The 23,920-nt window shown below is 50.5% G+C and overlaps 2 protein-coding genes across 5 annotated transcripts in view; both read right to left on the bottom strand.

Moving 5' to 3' along the window:
* Nucleotides 1-1,230: 1,230 nt before the first annotated feature.
* On the bottom strand, nucleotides 1,231-8,940 carry Gdf7 (growth differentiation factor 7). The gene is made up of 2 exons (XM_052745958.1): nucleotides 6,715-8,940; nucleotides 1,231-4,154 (listed from the first exon to the last, which is right to left on the bottom strand). The coding sequence occupies exons 1-2, from the start codon at nucleotides 7,484-7,486 to the stop codon at nucleotides 3,196-3,198; spliced, it is 1,731 nt and encodes a 576-aa protein (XP_052601918.1). The 5' UTR covers nucleotides 7,487-8,940; the 3' UTR covers nucleotides 1,231-3,195.
* Nucleotides 8,941-20,670: 11,730 nt separating this feature from the next.
* Nucleotides 20,671-23,920, bottom strand: part of Ldah (lipid droplet associated hydrolase) — a 61,645-nt gene continuing 58,395 nt past the window's right edge. For 3 of the 4 annotated variants that reach the window (XM_052745957.1, XM_052745955.1, XM_052745956.1), the window contains one exon: nucleotides 20,671-22,566. In XM_052745957.1, the coding sequence (XP_052601917.1) occupies nucleotides 22,375-22,566 (192 nt within the window). In that variant the 3' untranslated portion in view covers nucleotides 20,671-22,374. The remainder of the gene's footprint in view (nucleotides 22,567-23,920) is intronic. The other variant, XR_008220135.1, reaches the window with a different exon arrangement.

Below are 23,920 nucleotides of genomic sequence, written 5' to 3'. Positions count from 1 at the left end.
CCACGTGGGACAGAGGGATCAGCTGGCCTTCGGCAGCACTACCACACAGTGCGCAAGCTTATTACCCTCATGCCGCTTGAGCATAAAAATGCCCGCTTATTACCCTCATGCCGCTTGAGCATAAAAATGCCCGGGAAGCGAACAAAGGCCAAGCATGAACATTACAGCCCAGTGCAGCGCCAGCCATGCTATTCCCCACAATAAGATTAAGAAGTTGACCACCCTCTCTGCAAAGCCCAGCCCAGCTGCTTGGTAACCCCCAATCCCACAAGGCCAGAGTCTAGGAAGCCTTATAATGCCTTCCTGCCAATGGAGGGGTTTACCTTAATCCATAAATTATAGCTTCAAGCACCACACCAGACCAGCTTGGTGTCTGGCAGGCCCCTGGGCCCAGCTGGCCAAGCTGCCCCTGCTTCCTGAGCAGGGATGCTAGACTTAGCTCACTGGAAGCAGTGGCTGAAATTATCTGACGTAGTAGTGCACTCTCCCCCCTCACAAAGCTGAGAATTCTCATGACTTCAGCAGGGATACTTTGGCGATCTCAGCCTGGGGAGAAAGGGACATCCTGACAGACAGGGTCCCTGATCAGCCGCCAGCTCAGTGTCCAGCTTCCAGCCCAGGAATTTCAGGGAGCAGCTGAATTTGTCCTGGCCACCCAGCCTTCCTAGATCTCAGATGGTAGACAAATGGTGAAGAGTTGTTCCCAACTGTACAGACAGCAGCCTTTCTCCGCCTCTTGGCAAAGCTAACCACATCCCATCTGCCCCACATGCAATGGTCCTTTTGTGGTCCTAAAAGGTATCCTTGAGAAAATGGCCATCGGAAGCAGGATTGGAAAAGTAGCACTAGTGATGGTCTCCCAGAGGTCCAAGGGAGACCTGGGCGATGTTCCTTTCATTCAGTAAACAAAGAACACCCGAGGCCTCAGAGGCAGTGGACAAAGGTGGCCAGTCTAAGGACAACAGCCTTCTGTGGTGCAGCCTCAAATGCACGGAAATAACTACTCTCAACCATCACCTGCGACACATCTTGTTAGAAAGAGGTCATAGCTAAAAAGGGGGGTGGACATTTCCCTGCTATACAATGCCCAAGCTAAATCAAGATATTTTTACAGAAGAGTTGTTTGGCCTAGTCATACACACACACCAAAAAAAGTATCAAAATGTTTGGTTCTATCCAAAGGTAGTAAATACCCAAAATTTTTCTCAAAAAAAAAATAATAGTCAACTGTAATTTTCATTAACTTTTTATAATTTTCTAATACAACTTTGAGTGCCATTTTTATTATTATGACATCATGCCATTTTGACTGCAAAGCAATCACTATTAAAACCATCATTTAAAACAGAAGAGGGGCCGGGCGGTGGTGGTGAACGCCTTTAATCCCAGCATTCGGGAGGTAGAGGCAGGCGGATCTCTGTGAGTTTGAGGCCAGCCTGGGCTACAGAGTGAGTTCCAGAAAAGGCGCAAAGCTACACAGAGAAACCCTGTCTCAAAAAAACAAAAAAACAAAAAAAAAAAAAAAAACAGAAGAGGGGAGAATCTTGCAGAGTCCAAAATCTGGATAGATGTCTCTGCCCAGTCACCAAAAAGAGATGAAATTCTATCAAGAATAGCCACTTAGTGATTTAAAAAAAAAAAAAAACTGAAATTGTTGCATTTTCTGGTTACAGCTATTCACAGCCATACAAGTTCACATTCTAAAAGAAGAGAAATCTATGTTTTAAGAATAAATTATACATGGATTATTTTCCCCTTGGGGGGGAAATTTTGCAAAATGAAAAGGACTCAGATGGGCCTCTTAAATAAATTAGCTGGGTCTAAATCTTCATCTTCATTGTCTCTGGGGAGTGTAGTGTAACCACTAATAACTAAAATACCCATAAACTGTCCTGGACCTTGGCATCCAAGACAAGGGCAGGATTAATACCTCTCCCACAGCCTAAAGGAGAAAACACAGCATAATGTCTAAGCTGTCCTGGAAGCCCTCCAACAGGTGTGTAGCCCAGATTATTTCTCTTTCCCACCCATTGACAGGAGATCTCAAAGGATGGGCAGCCACCAAGAAATCAAACACCTCTGTGGAGCAAAAATTCTGGAGATGGGAGACAGGCTTGCACCTGCTCATCCCACACCAAGGACCGCAGTCTAGGAGCAAGGACCAATTTCCTCCTGCACTGCAGGTCCAGGCTGTGCCCTTAGAGCTGACAAAGGCATGTGTGTGTGGCTTCACTTCCTGTCACTGTCACACTGTCAACAAGTACACAACAGACACAGTGAAAGGCATACTTAGGCCAGCAAAGCATAGGCACACATGGCCTTTTGGAGGGGGCTGTGCCCACCGGGCCAGTGGGCTTGGATCCTCCCCTGGAGCTGCCCCAGGACACTCAAGCCCTCAGAGCCTCCTTTGCAGCCTCTTGGGAAACCCTCTTGGCACACCCCAGCTGCCTCTGCAACCCATGTCCAGCCATTGCTCTAACTTCCTCCTGCTACCACCTTCTAGATGCTTCTAAACCTGGCCGATCCTGTTCTGAACTCCTTTCCGCCATTTCACACACCGCCAAGAGAAAAATATTCTTCCTACTTCCCGGATCATTCCTAATTGGAACTAATTTTTTTTTAAGTCGGTATTGACATTTTCAGCACAACACATTCTTTTGGATAAAGCTTTCTTTTCAAAACTGAGACAGCACCACATCGGGCTTGTTTAGGGGATCGGTGCTTTTTTCCCCCAGTGGTTCCTTACTTTTTGAAGATTCCCAATGCACACGTCCAGAGAATCGGGGTATTACAGCCCTGCAGGGGGACTCGGTGTCCATTGCCAGAAATCCAGCCACCCAGCCTCCAAATAAATGGAGAATCCAATGCTAACCCGTTTCTACTTGGACTTCGTGCCAATTACCGTAACATCAACACAGACACCCTTCTCCTAAAAGAGACAGCAGTTTGTATGGATGTTATATGAGCATGACTGTGACATCCAGTCGTCGCGTCCGCACAAGGCTTTCCGCGCCTGCTGTCCATGGTAAATGTGTGCGCGAGTGAAGGAGTGTGTAAATGTGAGTGTGAACTGTGTGCTCTCCTCTGCGCAGGCTGAGGTCATATTCCACTATCCCTCCCGGCCTGGTGACAGGCCAGGATGAGGCTGCTCTTCAGCTGGGGTCCTGGGCAGCAAGGCCCTCCCCAGAAGGAATGCTACCTGCAGCCGCAGGCCTCCACCACCATGTCCTCATACTGCTTGTAGACCACATTGTTGGAGGCATCGATGTATAGGATGCTGATGGGGCTGAGGCGTGCGGGCACGCAGCAGGAGGCTGGCGCCGCGTCGGGTGCCATGGAGTTGAGCAGCGTCTGAATGATGGCGTGGTTGGTGGGCTCCAGGTGCGAGCGCAGCGGAAAGTCACAGACGCCCTCGCAGTGATACGCCTCGTAGTCTAATGGCGCGATGATCCAGTCGTCCCAGCCCAGCTCCTTAAAGTCCACGTGCAGAGACTTGCGGCTGCAGCGACTCCGGCCTCTGCGCCCGTGGCCCTTGCCGCCACCTCCACCGCTGCCCTGCGCTCCCCGCGTCCCCGCCAGAGCCGTCCTCCTTCGCCTGCGTCCGCCCGGGATTGCTTTCCGAGACCCAGCGCCTGGTCCCGGATCGGGTGGTGGCTCAGCGGCGGCCCGCAGCGCGCGGGCCTGGGCGCGGATCTCCCGGAACAGACTCTCTTTCCTCTGTGTCCGGGAGGAGATCACCAACAGCGCGCGCTCCTCCGCAGCGGGGCCATCGCCGCCGCCCGGCCACCCGAAGCCCAGTCGCCGCAGGGACAGCGGGCTGCTCCCGGAGCCGGCCACCGCGCGCAGCACCAGGCAGAACTTGCGGGAGGCGCGCGGCTCGCGACGGTGGCTCTGCACCGCGTCGGTCACGTCGAATGCTTCCCAGCGCGCCACTTCTAGGGGCTCGGCAGCCCGCGAGTGCAGTAGGAGAGGTGTGCGGGTCGCGTCGGGACAGGTGGACAGCAGCAGCAGCGGAGGGAGGGTCGCACTGACCAGGTCTGGCTCCGGAGACCTCTTGCGCAGCACACGTAACTCGGCACTCACCAGCTCGTCGGCATCAGGGAGGCCGGACACGTCGAATAGAAAGCTCTGGCCAGGCTGGGCCACGGATTCCTCTACGGGAAGGACAGAAACAGAAAGAACGGAATGAGAGTAGAGCCAGTGCACTCAGCCTTGGGGACAGCTTGGTTTTCGACACAACATAGCTCAGGAAGGCCCATAGGAGTTTGCAGTCATCCCCACATCTGAGCTCCAGAACGAGTGCTGCCAATCTTTTCTTGTCTTCTACACCTGAAGCTTTGGTTCTTGCACTACTGCCGACGACCACAGACACACACACCTAATCTCTGAACTGTGCAGGGCAAGACCGCACCACCACACACAGGACCAAACCTTAAGGCCTCTTTAGTTCCGTTGCCTGCTCCAGCGCCTTGCCTTTGCCTAAAGAGTAGGTCAGACTTACGGTCAGGCGCGCCTTTTCCCCAAGACTTGCTGTGTCTGACAACTGCCCCTTACTACTGGGCTGAGCGCCCCCAAAGAGCTGCGAGTTCCCCCTGGCTCTACGGAAATGAAAAATTCCCGTTTCCTAAAAACATTTTTTGTCCTTTGGTTCCTTCTCTTCTCCCAACCTAGCCTACTAGGCAAATTGGACGCTGAGAATAGTCCAGAAACACAACAGCAGCGCGACACAGAACCCCTTTCCCCTGCAGGCCACCCTGTCCCTTCAGCAGAACGGAAAGGAAGGCCCAAGTTAGCAACAGGTTCTCCCAAGTTCCTTGTTTTCTCCCTCCTCAACTCCATTCTTGGCTCCTCCTGGTGCTCCCGCAGCCACCAGAGAGAAGAGAAAAGGCAGAGGGATGCAAAGAACCTTCAAGGAAAGATGAGGGGCAGCGATGGCCGCCACGGTGCGGTGCGCGCTGCTTAGTCTTTTGCTATGGTGTGATTTATTCCGGGACTGAGATTTTATTTCTGGTCATGGGCCCTTTTTCTTTTGGGATGGACTCGGGGGAAAAATTCTAAATTCCACCAAAGAGCAGATAAGGCGTTGCCTTTGAAGGGGGTCATATGGTTTCGTTTTGCCCCATCGGAGAGACCATGCAGACTCCCCCCACCTTCGGGATTTGTTCACCAACCGTGGACACCAGGCCTTCATGCCTTAAGTCTACAGTCTGAGTGTATTGCTCAAGCAGCTCTCTTCTAAACTGAAGATGGTGAGAGCAAGCTAAACAGAGGTGCTGGGCTGTGTCCCCAGCCCCGTCCCACCTCCTCCATCCCCCAACCCCCCCCCCCCCCCCCCGCGTTCCCCCAAAGAGCTTTCTCTGCAGCCTCCACCTCACCCCACTTCTCCAGAGACGGAGGGAGGAAAGGTGGCGGGCCTCTGGGTCTTGCTGATCAAGCAGAGCTCCCTCCATCAGAAAGATTTAGTTAGTTCTATAATACAGTACACCAAACCAGCCCTCACCAAGACTGATGATCCTGCTATTTTAGGGCCTTTCCCATGCTCTGATCTCCTGTATCCTATGCAGAGGCAGGTCTGGAGTTTTCCCTGGTTCTGTGTACCGGGATTGGAGCTTCCCATGAGTCAGTGCAGAGTGCTTTGACAGACTTTCTGAAGATGCATGCTGGTCCTAAGGGCCATTTAGGCCCAGGATTTCTATGTACCGAAAAGAAAGCTGTGCTTAGGACTGTATGTGTTTCTGAGATGGGTGATTGCTGCAAGGTGGCCTCTGCCTGTTTTTCCACGCTGGTATCAACAGCCTGCACACTGTCGGTGGCTGCCCAACTTTATTTTTCTGGCCTATTTGCCTTCCTTTCCTTCTTGATTTCCAAGCTAGATCTTGGGCTGGGCAGAATTAAGGCCAAAATTGCTTGCATTTCCGCCTGAAATTAGTTAAATTTTCCCTATCTGTCTGCTTTAATGGCTTCAATGGAGATTAATAAAAGCCAGATGACACACAGCAACTACCCCACAAACCCACCCACACCCTACCTTTGGAGGGTCCAGCACAGGGTAAGATGGGATGCTTGAGCTCCAAGCATCCCTGTCCTCGCCACACAACCAAAGTCCTGGACTCTGGCCACTGGGGCCTGGCTGCCACAGAACACAGGCACCCACACTTCCCACACAGAAGCCACTGTCCACCCCACGCAGCCTACTGAGAGGGGCCCCTGATACAGAGAGAGGCCATTTACTTTAATCGGATACCTGTTTCTCTGCCCTGATTTCTCCTTAGCTCCTTCAATCTGTGGATCCTTCCTTAGAGACAGGGGGCTACCATCACGGCTAGTCCCTCTTGGCGGGAACTCCAGGGTCCCCATTCCTCTCCTTTTTTCTACCTTCTTTCTTCCAAGGGCTCCAGTCCCGAGGCCACTCTAGACCCTTCCCCGAAGAAGCGGATCTTTAACTCCTCTTGCCTGCTTGAGGGAAACCTGTCAGCCTACACTTCCACAGAGGGACCTCCAACCCTTCAGCCCTCAAAAACCAAGCCGACTGGCGCCACAGTCCAGGCTTAGCAAGTTCGGATGCGCTGACTTCGGAGACGAAGTTTGTAACACCTGAAGATGGGGTTCCTGGGACCTTGACTCACAACCCAATGGAGCAGAAGCTTGCCTCCCCCAGCTCATCTCAGAGCAGGAGCAGACAGGATGTGCTGGCACAGAAGATACGTAAAGTACCTTGAGTCGCTTGGTCTATGAAGCCAGTGATCGTGTCCGCGCGGCCGTGCCCCGAGGCTGCCGTGGCCGGAGCCCTCCCAGCCAGGCTCCGGTAAAGCGACATCATGAAGTGGTGTGGTACCACCGAGCCGTTCCTGAAGCCAGAGCCCGCAGCGCGGCGCACAGCGCGGGGCCCGGGAACTGCGGCGGCCTGGAGAGCTGAAGGGCCCGGAGCCCGGACGGGGGTCCGCCCGCCGCCGCCACCCCCGGGGCTCCAGGCTGGTCCTGCCCCCGCCGCTCGGAGCACCGCGGCAGCTTCCAGCCCGTCGCGGGGACGGCAGGCGCTCAGCAGCCAGAGACACAGCGCGGCGGCGGCGCTCAGGTCCATGGGCTCCGTGGGCCGTTCGGTCGCGCGACACGGGCTCCGTGGCTCCGGGAAGTCCCCCGACGCCTTTTGAACATAGTGTTTAATAATGGGGGAAGTGTGCGCAGCAAGCCGCTGCCCCCCTCCTCTCCCACCCCACCCCCGCCCAGCGCCCGGAGCAGCGCCCCCTGCTGAACGCTCGACCCGCAGCTCTGAGCCCCCCAACTCAGGCCTATCGCGCAATGCAGGGCAGGAGCCACCTCCCCTTGCCGCAGCACGGTGTCCCGGTCCTTGCCAAGTGAGGGCCACCCGCCGGAGGCTCCCGCCACAGCTCAGTGCCCCGCCTCCCAACCCTAAGGCACTGCAACCCCCACTCCCCGCCCCAAGACCTGAGCGCTCTCCTTGGCTGGAACACGGGGCGTCGCGCATACCCGCCCAGCTTCCTCCGCACTTCCCTACGGAGAAACACCGCCCTCCCCGCTACTTCGCAAGTGCTAGGGTTGCCAAACCCAGGCCGAGGCAAGACTGGGTCCCTCCCACCCAGCTTTCTCGCCTTGCGCCCCCTTGGTGGACGCTCACCAGGAAGCCACAGGGAGCAACTACATGGGGATGTTTACTGTGCACATTTGGTTGGTAGCATCTCCGAACCATAGCCCTTTGAGAATCACAGTGGGAGGCCAGAGCAAGGGAGGGAGAGGATCTGTGGCGAAGGACGAAGGACGAGTAGCTGCAGGGACAGGGCAGAAAGAGACAGATGGATTAGGACCGACTGTCGGAAAGGAAAAGATTTGGGCGGGGATCTTGCGCCAAAGCAGAAGCCAAACTCTTAAAGGGCTTGATGAATTAGGAAGGCAGCTGGGCTTAGAGTAGCCAACCCCCACGCAGAGTAAGGGCTCAGTGTTCAAATGTGCAACCATCGCGGTGACCTTCTCTCTCTACCGTCTGAGTAACGGGCGATCACATTTCTTCAAGGTCGGGAGGGCAAAAGGCAACAGGCCGCTGGTATGTTCGCGTGTAGCTACAAGCCGGGAGGGTGAGCAGCAGACCCCTGGGGTAGCGCTCTGGTGCCACTGTGGTTATAGTACCCTTCGAGCGCGCGGGTGGAACAGGCGTCCGCCTCTGCCCTATCCGTAGGGGACACCTGAGCTTGCAGACCCTGGGGCTCTTATTTGGCTAGCCCTGGTTCTAAAGAGCGGACTGCCCTGAGGAGGGAGGTCGCCAGCCTGTGGCGATTCAGTTCAGAGAAAGCCCAGAGAGAGAATGTCCAGAAAATAGATGTGCAACTGTCATCAGGCTTTGTGGGCCTGGGCCACACCCCTCCCCTTTACGTTTTAAAAATTGCACTGGATACCAAACTGAACAACTAAATGGGGCCTGTGAGTCTGCAGGTCAAGGCGCTCTCTAAAAGTCGCTTCCAGAGTAACTGTGGCCCAGGTGTGCTCCCATCCTGCCCTGGGAATGGAATGGGACACACACGCACACGCACACGCACACGCACGCATGCGCGCACGCGCGCCCAGCTGATTCTTCCCAAGCAGTTCCTCCTCCATCTGGACCACCTGGGAGACAGGGGCAGAGCTTGGTCTGGGGTCTGGGGATGTTTGGGAGCTGGAAGGAAAGCCCAGACCAGGGTCAGTACTTGTAGAGTTACATGGCTGGTGAACGCGGCCTGAGCTCAGCCCATAGCTGGCACATGGACCAATGTTTGGGCTGCCTGCCTACTCAGGGCCTTCCTGCTGTTGCCCGGGTGGCAGATAGCTGGGTTGACAACCTGCCTTTGGTGCCTAGGTTGGGGAGCAGATGAAAAAGCCGTAATTATGGGTTTCCTTCTTTGGGTGCCCGGAGGAAGTAGCTCTGGTAGCACAGAGGGTTCCTACAGTAAATTCCTGCCCCCCCCCCCCCCCCGCCCCATTGTACACAATGGCCAGCCAGGGGTCTCTTTGCTCAGAGGGACACTGGCTCCTGGTGCCTTGCTGCCCTTCTTTCTACAGTAGTCAGTCAGGTCCAGACTGCGTGTTTCTCAAGTCGGTTCCATGTTGGAAAACACTTAGAGCTCTGGGCTGTTATCGTCCTGGTTCCAGATCTGGCTTTGCCCATTACCCATCTTGGCAAGTCCCTCACTTGTCTTGGCCTCAGTTTCTCCGATTGTATGTAGAGGAAAGTGGAAGGGATCTGGCACTATCTTGGCACCACATGACACCTCTGACCATAGGCCAGCTTAGGGCTCAGGAGGCTGGGAGAGATTGGTGATCCTCCCTGAAGAGGGTTTGAGTAAGCCACATCGATTCTTTGTGACAGAGGTGGCTTGATCACTTTGTCCCCTTTCCCCCTGGGATATTCTGACTGCTAACCATGAATCACAAAGAGAAGTAGGTTCTGTGAGCTCCCGCGAAGGCTTTGGAAGAGAATGGAAGGCATGGGAGGCTTAGCACACCCTACCAGCTGTAAGCAAAGCAGGGTATAACCTCTTTGCCTGTACTTCTTGGTCCAGACCCATTCATCCACCCATCTCTCTGCTCATTCCTTCTTGCAGCAACTTCTTATGGCTAAGCACCCTTCCGTGTGTTATGAATTCATCAATACTGCAAGATAGACTCATGGAGAGCCACGGTGGGCAGAAGACACAATAAACAGTATCACACCAGTGACTAACATACATACTGTCAAGGATGCTCTGAGAACCGTGATGATGGGAGAGGTCTTTTTGATCAGCAGAGGACACACCGAAGCAGAGCCCCAAAGGGGGAAAACATGGGGGTGTTGGGAGCATGCCTAGCTCCTTTCCCTTACTTCTGTTCTTAAATGATGCTAACAAGTTATCACCTATCTGTTGCTTTATATGCCCCATGCCATTTCCTCCCTACAGCTGCTCTATCTGGTAATAGGGATTAGTATATCACTTTCTAGAATGTTGAGTCACAAAAAAATGGTAACAATTTGCCCAGAGTCAAGTGGGAAGTAGCAAAGTCTGGAGTGTCAAGCTGTTCCACTGCGCTATGGAGACGAGACTGTGAGGGGCTTTGGTCTGCTAGCTCCCTCCATAACCCTCTCTGGCCATCTAGAAGCTTCTCAGCAGAGAAAGTGACTCTAAGGTACAGGTGAGGATTATGAGAGAATCCCCCAGCGGACTCTCCTCTCTGCCTTGAGCTGGGAACTCACTGTGCTGAGAAACAGCCTGTAAGAGCAACAGCAGGGCTCACCCACCCTCCCCCTGGCTCTTTTGCCCAGGGCTTCCAAAGCCCATGAATAAATTCCTATCTACAGTGAAAATGACGAAGACAGAGAAAAGGGAGGTCAAGAGATTCTCCAGCCATTCAGCTTTCGCTGTGTGTAGCTCAAGTCCTGCTATTGAGTAGATGGTGCCTCTTGGACCCACAATCCCAAACCTAACCTAGGCATGCTTGCAGGGTTCACCTTGTGTGCAGGGAGCCTTTGGCAACTGTCTGGGCAGTAGTGAGCCAGAGATCCCAGCCAGAAGATGTTGGAGCTGTGCTCACTGCTGGCTAAGCACCCTGGATGGAAATGCCTGTCCTGGGCTTTGCCACAGGACTCACAGGAAAGTGGCTGTAACATCCCAGTGGCAGACGGGCAGAATTCAGGGATGGTGGGGAGCAAACCAGACAGGAAGTCATCACTTCTGTTCCCTGTCTCTGTAGCGATCAGCCCTCAGCACAGTCAGGAAGGGTGGAGAGTCTTCAATATCACCCCCAAGTCCTCTCCCTGGGGATGGGTTGCCAGTCTATCACCCCAGCAGAAAGGATTGGCTCACTCTGGGCCCCTGCCTCAGTCACAGGTCTTCACAGTAATGTAGACCAACTTTCCATGCCAGGCCTCCGTCATAATAAATTGCTGCCCAAGCTGCATTGGCAGATCCCAGGCAGTCTTCTCAGAGCTGGATGGAAAGCAGCTCCATAAACTGCACCCATGAGAACCATGACTTTCAAAGTCACTTTTCCTTTAGGGAGTTTGCTATGACCTGGGATCATGGTCTTTGAAATCTGGTCTTAGATCTTGTCCCAAGAGCTGTTGTGGTGGCTTCTGGGTACTGGAACCTAAAGAAGCCCCAGCTGCCGGCAACAGGCACGGCCTTAACGGCCCTCCTGCCACACCCAGATGTCTAGTCCGCCTGTGTACTGACAAAGGAACTAGGGTCCCTTAGAAGTGACCTGCTGTGCAGCCCACATTATCCACTAAAGGAAGCCAAGTCTGAAGCCAAGAGAAGTGACGCACAGCCTGTCACGTGGCGTCACAGTCATCTGGACCCACAAGCCCTTTCTGAGTCTAGATGAACCTTTGCTCTTCACTGCAGCCTGGAGACTCTCATTTCTGCTCTGCTCAGGGCACCAGTGAATGACGTGAGACCTGAGATGAAGGCCTCTGTCCTGGCCACTGTCGGGGACTCTGGGTCCCTGCAGCCACCCAAACTTAAAGCACTCAATGTGTCCTCTGGAAAGCCCTGAATTCAAGCCCCCTCTTTGGCCTCTAACTGCAAGTCCCTCACCCTGCCTGGCTTTGCCTCCGACCAGCTACAGTGAGACTGACAATCACATGTCAACCGAGAGACAGTGAAAGGTGGCAGAACCATGACAATGGGGTCAGGAGTGTGTCCTCTGTGCGGGCCCACTATGACCTCTGACCTCTGATCCAGAGCAGAGAGAGGGTGTGTGTGTGTGTGTATGTGTGTGTGTGTGTGTGTGTGTGTGTGTGTGTGTGTGTGTGTGTGTGTCTTGGAGTGGTGGGGTACTAGCTCAGGTCTCCCTCAGGGTAGATGAAGGGAGAGAATTGACATCAACCTGCAGAGGCATCTACTTGCCTCTTCCTCTTCTGATGACATTGGCTCCTCTACTCAGCCCCTAGGAGACTTCAGGAGTCTCTCCCAGAAAGACCTGCTACAGCAGAAGTAAAGATTCCAGCAGGTTCTGGAGCAGTACCAGTGGATGCCCAGGGCCTGGCTTCCTCAAGCTGCAGGAATTTCCCATGCTTAACCTATAACTAGGCTGCCCAGGTTGCCCCAAGCAACAGCTCAGGCATTCACATCAGGGTCCTCAAAGCCCTGGCCTCGGGCCTCTGGGCGTGGCCTGCTCTGTGGCCCAGACCACCCTGTGGGGGAGGGGAGGGGAGATCATGGGAGAAGGTGGCTTCTTTCCCAGAGGCCTTCCCAGGGGTGCATTTCAGTGCCTCCTTTTTGGGACAAATTGCAGAGGCCTGGTGGAGAGTGCCATCTGCTGGCAAGAGTATGTAAGAGTGCCTGGCTAGTTAAGCCAGAGGTTGCTAAACTCCCCTTTTGAGAGGTGTCCTGGGAGAAGAGATGACCACATCCAGTGAGGCCAAGAGGAACAGTGCAGTGTGGGAGAGGACCTGGCCTTCAAACCACCATTACTGTGGACTTCCTTTGTGACCTTGATAGAGTTGACCTCTATCCATAGTCCCAGCATTCAGGAGGCAAAGTGATTTTGACTTTCCAACCAGCCTGGGCTGTATAATGAGACACTATCTCTCCAAACATGCAAAAACATCCTCTGCCTCTTTGAATGGCAATAGGGTGTGGTCTTGTTGGAGGAGGTATGTCATTGAGGGTGGATTTTGAGGTTTCAAAAGCCCATGCCAGGCTGGCGCTCTCTCTCTCTCTCTCTCTCTCTCTCTCTCTCTCTCTCTCTCTCTCTCTCTCTCTCTCTCTCTCTCTCTCTGCCTGCTGCCTGCAGATCAGGATGTGAAGCTCTCAGCTACTGCTCCAGGGCCATGCCTGTCTGCTTCCTGCCATGATGGTAACGAACTGACCCTCTAAAACTGTAAGCAAGCTCCCAGTTAAATGTTTTCTTTTATGAGTTACCTGTGTCGTGGTGTCTCTTCACAGCAGTAGAACAGTAACTAAGACAGCATCCAAAATGAAAAATCAACAAGGACTTTTGGAACCAAAGCTGCCATTGTGTCGTTATTTGGAATGTCCATCCCTCCAACCTTGGCCAAAGAACCCAGGGTTTCTGTTCTAGATACACAAAGATGAAGGGAGTAGTGTGGTTAGTGTTTGTCAACTTGACACAAACTGTAGTCACCTGGGAAGGAGGACCTCACCTGAGGAATTGTACCAATGGTGGTGCATGCCTTTAATCTCAGCATTCAGGACACAGAGGCAGACAGATCTCTGTGAGTTCGAGGCCAGTATGGTCTACAGTGCGAGATCCAGAACAGCCAGGACTACACAGAGAAACCCTGTCTCAGGAAAAAAAAATAATAAAGATTTATTTTTATGTGTGTTTGCGCACATGCTGGTATCTGCAGAGGCCAGAAGAGGGCATCAGATCCTCTGGAGGTAGAGTTATGGGCAATTGTGAATGACCTGATGTGGGTGGTTGGAATAGAACTCAGGTCCTCTGGAAGAGCAGCAGAGACTTCCCTGTGTATTCCAGAAGTAAGCCCCATGGTCCCTTTGAGCCACAAGGAAATGTGAAAGTTTTTAACCTTTCTAGCCCTCATAGTCAAAGCAGAAGCAAGGCTGTTGGTGGTGGCTTTTGATCCACAGCGCCTGCCATACATTTCATCTCACTCAGTCGCTGTGGTCACTCTCAGCATTGCTGTGGCTCTGTTACATCCATTTCTTCAAGGAGAAAACCAGAACAAGAGCATTCACTTTTCACCACTCAGGTCTGGTACCACCTGCTCCTGGAAGAGTTCTTCATACACCCTTCCTGACCCAGGCTGCTTAGAGGCCTAAGCATGTACTGGGATTAAATAGCATGAGGTGACTACGGGGGACCTGGGGAAGGCTGAACAGCACAAGCCCCTCATTACAGGAGGCCATGGAGTCTGCGTTGTGCAAGGTCGCTGCCATCAGGGGAGGGCCAGAGCAGGGGAGGTGGCTCAGTGCTCGAGCTGCACTGGGCAGGGACGCAGGGAGGCCAGGACGCCGCTGACAGTCTGCCTGCTTGCAGCTCACTTGCGGTTCCGGATGGTGCTTGCAATTCTGCGGGTGCTCAGGTGACCCTCGCATCCCGGGCACCCTAGCAGCCTGCAGGTTTATTATAATGTACCCCACTACCCCGCGGGTGTGGTGGCGCGCGCCATCTAGTGTTCCAAGTTTTACAGATGAGGAAGCTGAGGCCTCCCTAGAGGATAAAGGACTCACTCATGACCCTAGAAAGGCCTGGGTCTGGCCAGATCACACTTTCAGGGGCAGGGGGGTTCATTCCCTGTCCTTGCATACTTGGGGCCCGTTTCTTCCAAACTCCCAAACCTTTTCAGCACTAGCTCTGTGTGTACTCTCCCCATACTAAGCACTTGGGAAGTGTGTCAGTCACTGGGTGTGATAGTTTGACTATAATTGGCCATCATGAGCTCATGGGGAATGGCGCTATTAGGAGGTGTAGCCTTGTAGTAGGTGTGAACTTGTTTGAGGAAGTGTGTCACTGTGGGGGCGGGCTTTAGAGGTCTCCTATGCTCAAGCTAAGGTTAGTTCAGACCACTTCCTGTTGCCTACAGGTCAAGATTGTAGGGCTCTCAACTCCACCTCCAGCACCAAGTCTGCCTGCATGCCACCATGTTACACTATGATGGTAATGGACTAAACCTCTGAAAATGAAAACCACCACAATTAATTTTTTTTTCTCTGTAAGAGTTGCCATGGTCATGGTGTCTCTTCAAAGCAATAGAAACCCCAAGACACTAGGGGTGGGCTTTGAGGTTTCAAAAGCCCATGCCAGGCACAGGCTCTCTTTTCCTCTGCCTGCTGCCTGCAGATCAGGATGTGAAGCTCTCAGCTACTGCTCCAGGGCCACGCCTGTCTGCTTCCTGCCATGATGGCAATGAACTGACCCTCTAAAACTGTAAGCAAGCTCCCAGTTAAATGCTTTCTGTTATGAGTCACCTTTGTCACGGTGTCTCTGCACAGCAATGGAACAGTAATGCAGTGGGGGGCTGTTCTAGCTATGACCTTGAAGCCCCACTCCTAGTGACAAAGAAGGTAACTGCTACACCTGCCTGTGACCTTGAAGTACATGTCCCTGCAGTGTGGCCACCAGGGACCCTTAAGACCTGGAATGCACAGATGCTGCGCTCTCTTCGCTCCCTCGTGGTTTGGATGCTGGGACTGACCAGGCAGATCTTGGAAGAAGATCAGCATGGACATAGCTCTGCTCTCCCGGACCCTACCATAAATACCCATGCTGTAGTGAGTTACCCCCCACTAAAAAATTCCCTTGCTCATTAAATAGACTTCCATGGATTTCTCGCTTTAACAGTAACTAAGACAACATCCAAAATTAAAACCCAGCTAGGTCTTTTGGAATCAAAGCTGCCACTGTATAATTATTTGGAATGTCCATCCCTCCAAGCTTGGTCAAAGAACCCAGGGTTTCTGTTCTAGATACACAAAGATGAAGGGAGTAGTGTGGTTAGTGTTTGTCAACTTGACACAAACTGTAGTCACCTGGGAAGGGGAACCTCACCTGAGGAACTGCCTCCATAAACTTGGCTAGTAAGCATGTCTGAAGGACATTTTCTTCATTAATGATTGATATGGGGGGGGGCAGCCTACTGTGAGCAGTGCTACCCCTGGAGAGGTGGACCTGAGTTGTATAAGAAAGCAAGCTGGGCAAAGCATGGGAAGCAAGCCAGTAAGCAGTGTTCGTCCATGATCTGCTTCAGTTCCTACCCCCAGGTTCCTACCTTGAGTTCCCTCGGCTTCCCTTGCTGGTGGACTGTAACCTGTAAGGTAGAATCAATCCTCTCCTCCCCAAGCTGCTTTTAGTCATGGTGCTTATCATAGCCACAGAGAATCAAACCAATACAGGGGCAAAGTTAATTGTGTCCTGGGAAGATGGGGTTGGAAGACCCAGAGCAGGAATAGAGATACCAGAAAGTGGGATCCCAGTCTCAGAGGAAAACAGTCTCCTGATTCCTCCAACAGATCCATTGGATAGGCAAGCTGATTCAGGTGGCAAAGACCTCTGAGAAATCTGTCTGCAGAAGGCACTCCCAGAGTCTGCCCCACAGGCAAATCAAATGGCTGTAGAAAATGTGAATAAATAAGCATATGTAAATAAGTAAATGAGCATATTTAGAGGGAATGCCTGCATATCAACTTAACTTGGGTAGGGAATTCTTTTCAAAGTACAAATACATTGTTAAAACCACCAAGAGTCATATTCACAACTGGAATTTCATAAACCATCTTGAAACATGAATATAACATATTCTAAACACAGAATTGACTTTAACCAAATGGTCAAACTCAACATGCCTAGTCTCAGATGATGCTTCCCATTGATCCATAAGCTGTCAGCTGATCTCACTGGCAATGGTGCTGATGGACATCTGTCCACCTCTCTGCTTTGATGTGGGAGTTCATAATCATTTCCTGAGTCATTTGACTAGCTCCGTGGTGTTTTCCTTCAATGGGATGTGCAGATACGCCACTAAACAAAATCATTTTTTAAATCAGCTCTCAAAAGAGAAGGCCTGGTTCATTTTTCTTTTCCCTTAGGGTCAAGGCCATAAGTCAGACTCCAATATGTCCAAAATTAATCAAGGTGTACATTGATCTCCAAATATACAGTTCCAGCTTTGTGTTTCTTTCACATATTCAGCCAAAGCCAAGACATTGGAGTTTGGTCCTCATTTCTGTCTCATTGGTTCCCAAAGTATAGTTCATAGAGACTTGGAGTTCCCATATTCCTTTAAAGGACTGTTTTCATGACAATGCTAAGATACCAGTTGTCTTTTTCTGTGGTGACATTTGTATTGATTGTAGAGTAGATGGTATGTATCTTTAACTGAAAAACTAAAATCTGGAAAATTTGTGCCTGCCACTGTGAGCTTGGAAGGGTGGGCAACAAATATTATCAGATGTGGCTATATCTCATATTGTTAAATGAAATATTCTTATCTGTATTTGGAAGATCCACATAACCCAGCAGATGAGTACATTCAAAGAGACCAATGTATCATGTCACAAAATCATATGGGTAAAATTTCTATGAACAAGGCATTAAAGGACAATGGGTTTTCATGTAACAGCACAAAATAGTTTACTAATAAGTTGCCAGATCCCACATTGTAACTAACTCTTGGATATTGGCTGTAGAGGGGTTGCCACGATCCTCTTATTTACAATTAAAGTCACTAGAATTGGTTAATGTAGCTTCTCTTGATCTCACAAATATCAGCAATACATCCTAGCCTGCACATTTTCTGAATGAAGGAGGAAATGACTCTAAGAAATGTATCTCTAAGTATTAAATAAATGCCATGTATGCTCTTTATCATAATCATTGTCACTATGGTGGTTTGAAGGAAAATGGCCTCCAAAGAGAGAGTCACTATTGGAAAGAGTGGCCTTGTTGGAATAGGTATGGTCTTGCCAGAGGAAGTGCATCACTGTGGAGTCAGCTTTGAGGTCTCATTTATGCTTAAGATAATGCCCAGTGTCTCAGATCACTTCCTGTTGCCTGAAAGATGTAGGATTCTCAGTACTTCTCTGGCACCGTGTCTGCCTGCACACTGGCATGTCCCACCATGATGATAATGAACTGGACCTCTGAACTGTAAGTGAGAAACTACAATTAGATGTTTTCCTCCTAAGAGTTGCTGTGGTCATGTTGTCTCTTCACAGCAATAGAAACCCTAAGACTAAAGTTGGTACCAGGGACTGGGGTATTGCTGTGATAGGAGAGACCATGTTTTTGTTTGGAATAATAATGGACTTTGGGAGTTTAGGTTAGGAAAGAGGTGGAATGCTTTAAATGCTGCTTAATGGGCCATATTAGAAAAAGAATGGAAGACAGTGGTGTTAAGAGTTATTTGAACTGTGAAGGTCTGGCTCAAGACGTTTCAGAGCAGAATATTAATATGTGGTCTACAGATTGTTTTTGTGATATTTTGGGGAAGAATGTGGCTGCTTTTTGCCCTAGTCCAGAAAGTCTGCCTGAGGCTAAAGTGAAGAGTTTTTGATTAATTTCCATGGCAGAGGAAATCTCAAAACAGCCTAGCACGAACTCTGTTGTGTGGTTATTAGTGATAACTCTGATAAAGATTTATATGAAAAGAACAAACTGGGCAAATAAAAAAAATGTACAGACAGATAGGGACACTAGGAAGTGGAATAAAGCTAAGTCCTGTGTTCAAGGAAATAAAAACATTAAGAATTGGAATAGCCGGGCGGTGGTGGCGCACGCCTTTAATCCCAGCACTCAAGAGGCAGAGCCCGGCGGATCTCTGTGAGTTCGATCGAGGCCAGCCTGGGCTACCAAGTGAGTTCCAGGAAAGGTGCAAAGCTACACAGAGAAACCCTGTCTCGAAAAACAAAACAAAAACAAACAAACAAAAAAGAATTGAAATAAAGGAAGTGGTAACTTCAGGGCAAGATCCCACCCAGCTAAGTTCCAACTTGTGAAAAGGAGTTAAAAGATTAGAGCCAGGTGTGATAGTATACACCTTTAATCCCAGCACTAGGGAGGCAAAGGCAGGCATATCTTACCCAGCTAAGTTTCTAGCTTGTGAAAGGAAATTAAAGAAAAGCTTAGAGTTCGGTGTGGTGGGCCCACCATTAATTCCAGCACTTGGAAGGCAGAGGCTTCTGGATCTCTGAGCTTGAGGCCACACTGGTCTACAGAGCAAACTCCACAAGAGCAAAGTTTAGGCAGTGAAGGACAGAAAGTATGTGAAGATGTAATTGAATGAGGGAACCATGTTCCAGCCCCAGCAAGCAGTAGAACTTGGCAGCGTCAGCCATGTGATTCTGCCTTTAGAGTCAAGGACAGAAGAAAGGCATTGTAGAGCTTCCCCAGAGACTAATAAAAGTTGCTGAGGCCAGGCATGTGTCAGGATGTGGCTTAGAGAGGCCACTGTGTGAAGCTGTGAAGTTGATGCTTGGATTTCCTTGGAGACCCCAAGATGTAGGAGATGCCAGAGTCATGGGATACTTGCCAAGGAGGGCTGCTAACGGGGAGGAACCAACCCAAGAGAGAGAAGTGTGTTGCAGTCAACAGAGCTGAAAGGAGTTGGAGATCTGAAGAACGTTTGATGTCAGACACGAAGATGCAGAGTTTGGAGTTTGCCCAGCTGGTTTTCAGTCTTGCTTTGGTCCAGCATTTCCTCACTATGCTCCCTTCCCTGTTTTGGAATGGTAGTGTATATCCTGTGCCATTGTAGGTTGGAAGTAAATGATCTGCATTTTTTATTTTATAAGACATTACAGTTAAGAGATTACATGAATCTCAGAAGAGACTTTGAACTTTAAACTTTTAAATAATAATTTTGAGATTGTTATAGACTATAGGGACTTTTGAAGTAGGACTGAAAGCATTTTTGCATTATGATATGGCAACAAGCCTTTGGAGGCCAGGGAGTTGAATGTGGTGGTTTGAAAGAAAATGGGCCCCAAAGGGAGTACCACTATTAGGAAGTGTGGCCTTGTTGGAATAGGTGTGGTCTTGTTGGAGGAAATGTGTCACTGGGGGTGTGTGGCTTTGGGGTCTCATACATGCTCAAGATAATACCCAGTGTCTCAGACCAACTTTGGGTTGCACGAAAGATGTAGGACTCTCAGCTGCTTCTCCAGCACCATGTCTACCTGCACACTGCCACATCCCACTACGATGGTAATGAACTGAATCTCTGGACTGCTAGTGAGTCACCGCAATTAAATGTTTTCTATGAAAGAATTGCCATGGTCTTGTTGTCTCTTCATAGCATTAGAAACTCTAACATAATATGTAACAATATTTAACAGTATAACACAGGCATTCTCCTATAGTTAGTATAATTACTGAAGTCAGAAAAAAAGAAAGAACACTACCATGTTTAACACCATCGAAACTGTCCCCCACATTTGTTTTATAATAAAAACATTCAATCCAGAGTCAGGGGTCGTGTTAGTATGTCATACTCCTTTAGTCAGAATTGTTACAGCTTTAATATAAGTATGAGGGAAATCAAAATAGAGGACATGCCCGGCTGTCCAAGGCTTCAGTGGTTGAGTGTAGCAAATAGGGAACGGGTCTCAGACATGAGCCAACTAGAGCTGCCTCTGGAGCTTCTTTCATGGCTCAAGGGGTCACCATGGGCCTGGATCAAGGGTCCAAGTAATGCTTTTCACACAGCATCAGACAGCTTTATAAGAAGCACTAGGAAGACCACAGTGGCCATCACGTGGCTAACAGCAATACACAGGCAGAACCACTGGGAAACAGATCTCACCTACTAGTTACCAATTTTCATCCCCAGTGCTCTCCTCATCTTCCATCTCCTTCTATGTTGGAGACAAGGTCTTGCCATGTAGTTCAAGATGGTCTCAAAGTACACAACTGGTGCCCAGGGAGGCCAGAAGAGGGTGTCAGATCCTCTTCATGACAGACTGTCATGAGCTGACATGTGGATGGTGGGAATTGGGCTGTGGGTCCCTGGTCCTCTGGAGGAGCAGCTAGTGCTCTTAACCACTGAGCCATCTTTCCAGTCCCTCTGTAATTATTAAAGATTCAGTCTCCTGAAAGCAGATCCTTCCCTCTATCAAAAGTGCAATGACAAAGTACTGTTTCCCCTTAATAGTGAGTCTAGCTTAGGCCAACTGCTCACATTGTATCGTGGCCCACAGCACACAGACATCAGAACAGACACAGTAGGAACCGCAGGTAAAACATTTATTATAAATATCATTAGGTGATTAGATGGGGAACAGGAATGAGGCACCAGGGTCTTTTAAGTAGAGTTTGGAAAACACAGAGTGATTTCTGGAAGCCATCAATGAATGCTGTTTTGTTCCGGCAGGTCTGATTTACCAGCACTTGTTTCTGTGCACTGATTTTCCACTGACTGGACCTGTCCTCTGAGCAAGGTACTCAGAGCATGAATCCTGGCTTCCCAGTCGGCTCTCCAGAAGGCCTCAGTGTGCAGATGCCAATGAGAACTGTGTGTAGCACCAACCCTTACTGTGTGGCTAACGGTCTTCTCCATGGTCTAAGAGGCCTCCTTGTCTGGAGTTTGGCTTCTCCCCTCTGAGAAGTTAGAGCTCAGAGGCAGAAGCCATGCAGAGGCCGAGAACTTTCTTCACTCACCACTGAGCGGGTGGCACATCACAACCAAATCTTCCATCAGCATCTTAGGTTTGTGAGAGGAAGGACCATCTCACTGCCCCTGAGGAATGACACAGCTATGGGGGCTTTCCTCTAGGAGGAAATGGAATGTTTCCAACGGGCGTCAGCTGTCACTACAGACAGTGGGGCTTACTGGACTCTGGGATCTTAGGACTGAGTCAATTAAGGGAAGGCAGCCCAGCAGGTCCGCCACTTCTCAGTCAAGAATATGCTTTCAGAGGTGAAGTAACACAAAATTCAATGGATTACTTCTGTTCATGTGCAAAAAATTTTCTTTCCAATTAATAAAGCTTAGGCAACTGGGGAATACATTTATACTAATGTTTTACTCAACCATTTAAAACATCTTTCCAAAAAGTATGTTCTAGACTTTCAGAAGGGAAGAATCATAGGGGAACGAACGGCATCATGAAAGGCATCAGTTCACAGCTTCCTGTCCATGGAGCTTCACTGGAGGAATCACAGCGATGAGCCACTCCACGGCCATACACACCTGATATGGACAGTCCATCCCTCCCTCTTGCTCAGGAGGAGCCTGCAGGGACCTGGCACTTTAGGGCTCAGGTGGAGCCTGCTGGCCATCTGGCCATCCTGTGGCAGGTCAGAGTCAGGATCCTTCAGCAGCTCTGTCTAGTTAGTTGACGAATGCCAGGCAACCTTGATTCTCGGTTTACTGCAGCAGGAGCAGGAAGACATGCTGATGACCTCAGCCAAGACCCGTCCCTAAGGGAAACCAAGCTCACTGCCAGCGTCCCTGCTCATTCCTCCCTGCAGCTGGAAGGGTAGGGGTGCTCTTCTCAGGCTTACACATTTTACACACCTGACTGCACACTTCACACTCACGGGTGGGTTTTCATTTTCTAGTCAGTGTTTCATCATTTCATCCAGGACAATCGATTCTAAAGTAAGGATTCACTTGGAATCACCTACATGTACATTGTCTTGGGCTTGTCGGGATCCTGTTGGGCAAACTGCACTGTACAGCTCTGTCGGGCTTCTTGTAAAAAGAGGAATCTTTGTGGAGATCACTGTGGAGGTCCTGAGTCAGGGAACATGTGGAATGAGTCATCAACTGTGTTCACTTTAGTCTTGGCACAGGGAGATGGTGGTCTGTAAGCCAACAGGGTTTCTTGTTTCCTATTCAAGCATTAAGATTAAACATTCACCCGTAAGCAGAACACACCTACAGCTCCCACGTTATCAGCTGTAGGTGCGTCTTCCCAGGGCCAGTTTTTATATTTTGGGCAGTTTATGATTCATCCAGTCAGCAACGATGGCAGCCACCTCCTGGCTGAAACCAAGGACAAAGGCATGGGATATTCCTTTCTCACAGAGTCGGATATCGCCTTCTGGAAAATCTTTCTTCATGTCTTCATAGTACTTTACTGGACACCAGCCATCTGTCTTACCATAGTAAAATGTCAGCTGAAAGACAAGAAACAGTGTTTTATTGTCCCCTCCCAGTGTCACCTGACCCCTGTGGACTGCAGTGCTTGGAGGGAGCACCTGTGCCCGACTCCACCCACTGGTCCTCAGATCCCTTCCAGAGCCCTTAAAGACCACGGGATGCATGAAGGGAGAACCTGTGCCCGACTCCACCCACTGGTCCTCAGGTCCCTTCCAGAGCCCTTAGAAACCACGGGATGCATGAAGGGCGTGTGAGGGGAAGACACCCACCTGGAGACTCTTGAGCGGACTCCTCTAGCCCACTGAGAGAAGGTCTGACAAGGTCATGTGTACTGAGGCTGGAGTGGACACGCGAGAGCAGAGGGGAGGTGAGGGGACAGTTAAGCTGACCCAGTCACTGGAGGGGTGGTGGGCACACACTAACCGTTTTCACACAGCCCTTGGGTAGGGACAGGTCTGTTCCCACAGGCAGCGCACACCTCTGGCTGAGGCAGACTAAGCAGAAGATGCGGACAGAGCTAGGGTAGAAAGTTCCTTCCCTGAGAGCACTCCGCCCCCTTTTTAAGCCCCATGGTAGCCCTGGCCTAAGGCAGAGGCAACACCACCTTGCCCTGCCACAGCTGCCCACCTTCTTCCAAAGGTGCAGCTGCAGCCCACGTGCTCTGTTTGTGAACAACTGCAGACCCCTGTGGACCCAGAGTGATATTCAGATTCTATCCAGAAGCAGCACATAACAGCTGTTTCCAAAAGCCTGGGCCAGAGATGGTCACGGCAGTTTAGAATTTCCCTCCTAAGTGAGTTTTCAATGAAAATGTCAAGTTTAATACCAAACACTCATTCACTTGTCTATGAAGGAGACATGTATATCCTGATGGTTTAGAACAAGGACAGAATAAGGGAACACGGACCTTCTCATTACTTCAGATACACCAGGTACCTGATAAAGCACAGCAGACCCCGCAGGCGCCCATACAAATCTGGAGTGGCCACATGTACAGTTGACTTTCTTCCCTTGGCTTCCTCTAGTCCAGAGCTCACCTAATGCCCCTCCCTGCCTCTATTCCCGTTATATTCAACGGCTCCTCTATCCCCAACCTTTAACTTGAAATGGCCAAGCCTCAAACTTCAGACGGCTTCTTTATTACAGACTTCTCTAGGTGGCCACCATGCATGCTCACAGTTTCAACTCTAGGCCTACCACGCCAAAACCAAAACTGAGCCCAGACTCCTCTTTTAAAGTTCCACAGCATACATCTGGGCATGTATTTGCTTGGATATCCCACAGGTGTCTCATACACAAGTACCAACCACCTCCCACAACCTGGGACTACATTGCATCTGCCCTCACCACCAAATCTGGACCTAGGGCAAC

The sequence above is a fragment of the Peromyscus californicus genome, unplaced genomic scaffold (assembly GCF_007827085.1).
Source record: "Peromyscus californicus insignis strain IS unplaced genomic scaffold, ASM782708v3 Scaffold_1__1_contigs__length_55948999, whole genome shotgun sequence".
NCBI lineage: Eukaryota > Metazoa > Chordata > Mammalia > Rodentia > Cricetidae > Peromyscus > Peromyscus californicus.
This window is presented reverse-complemented; position numbering and strand designations above follow the sequence as displayed.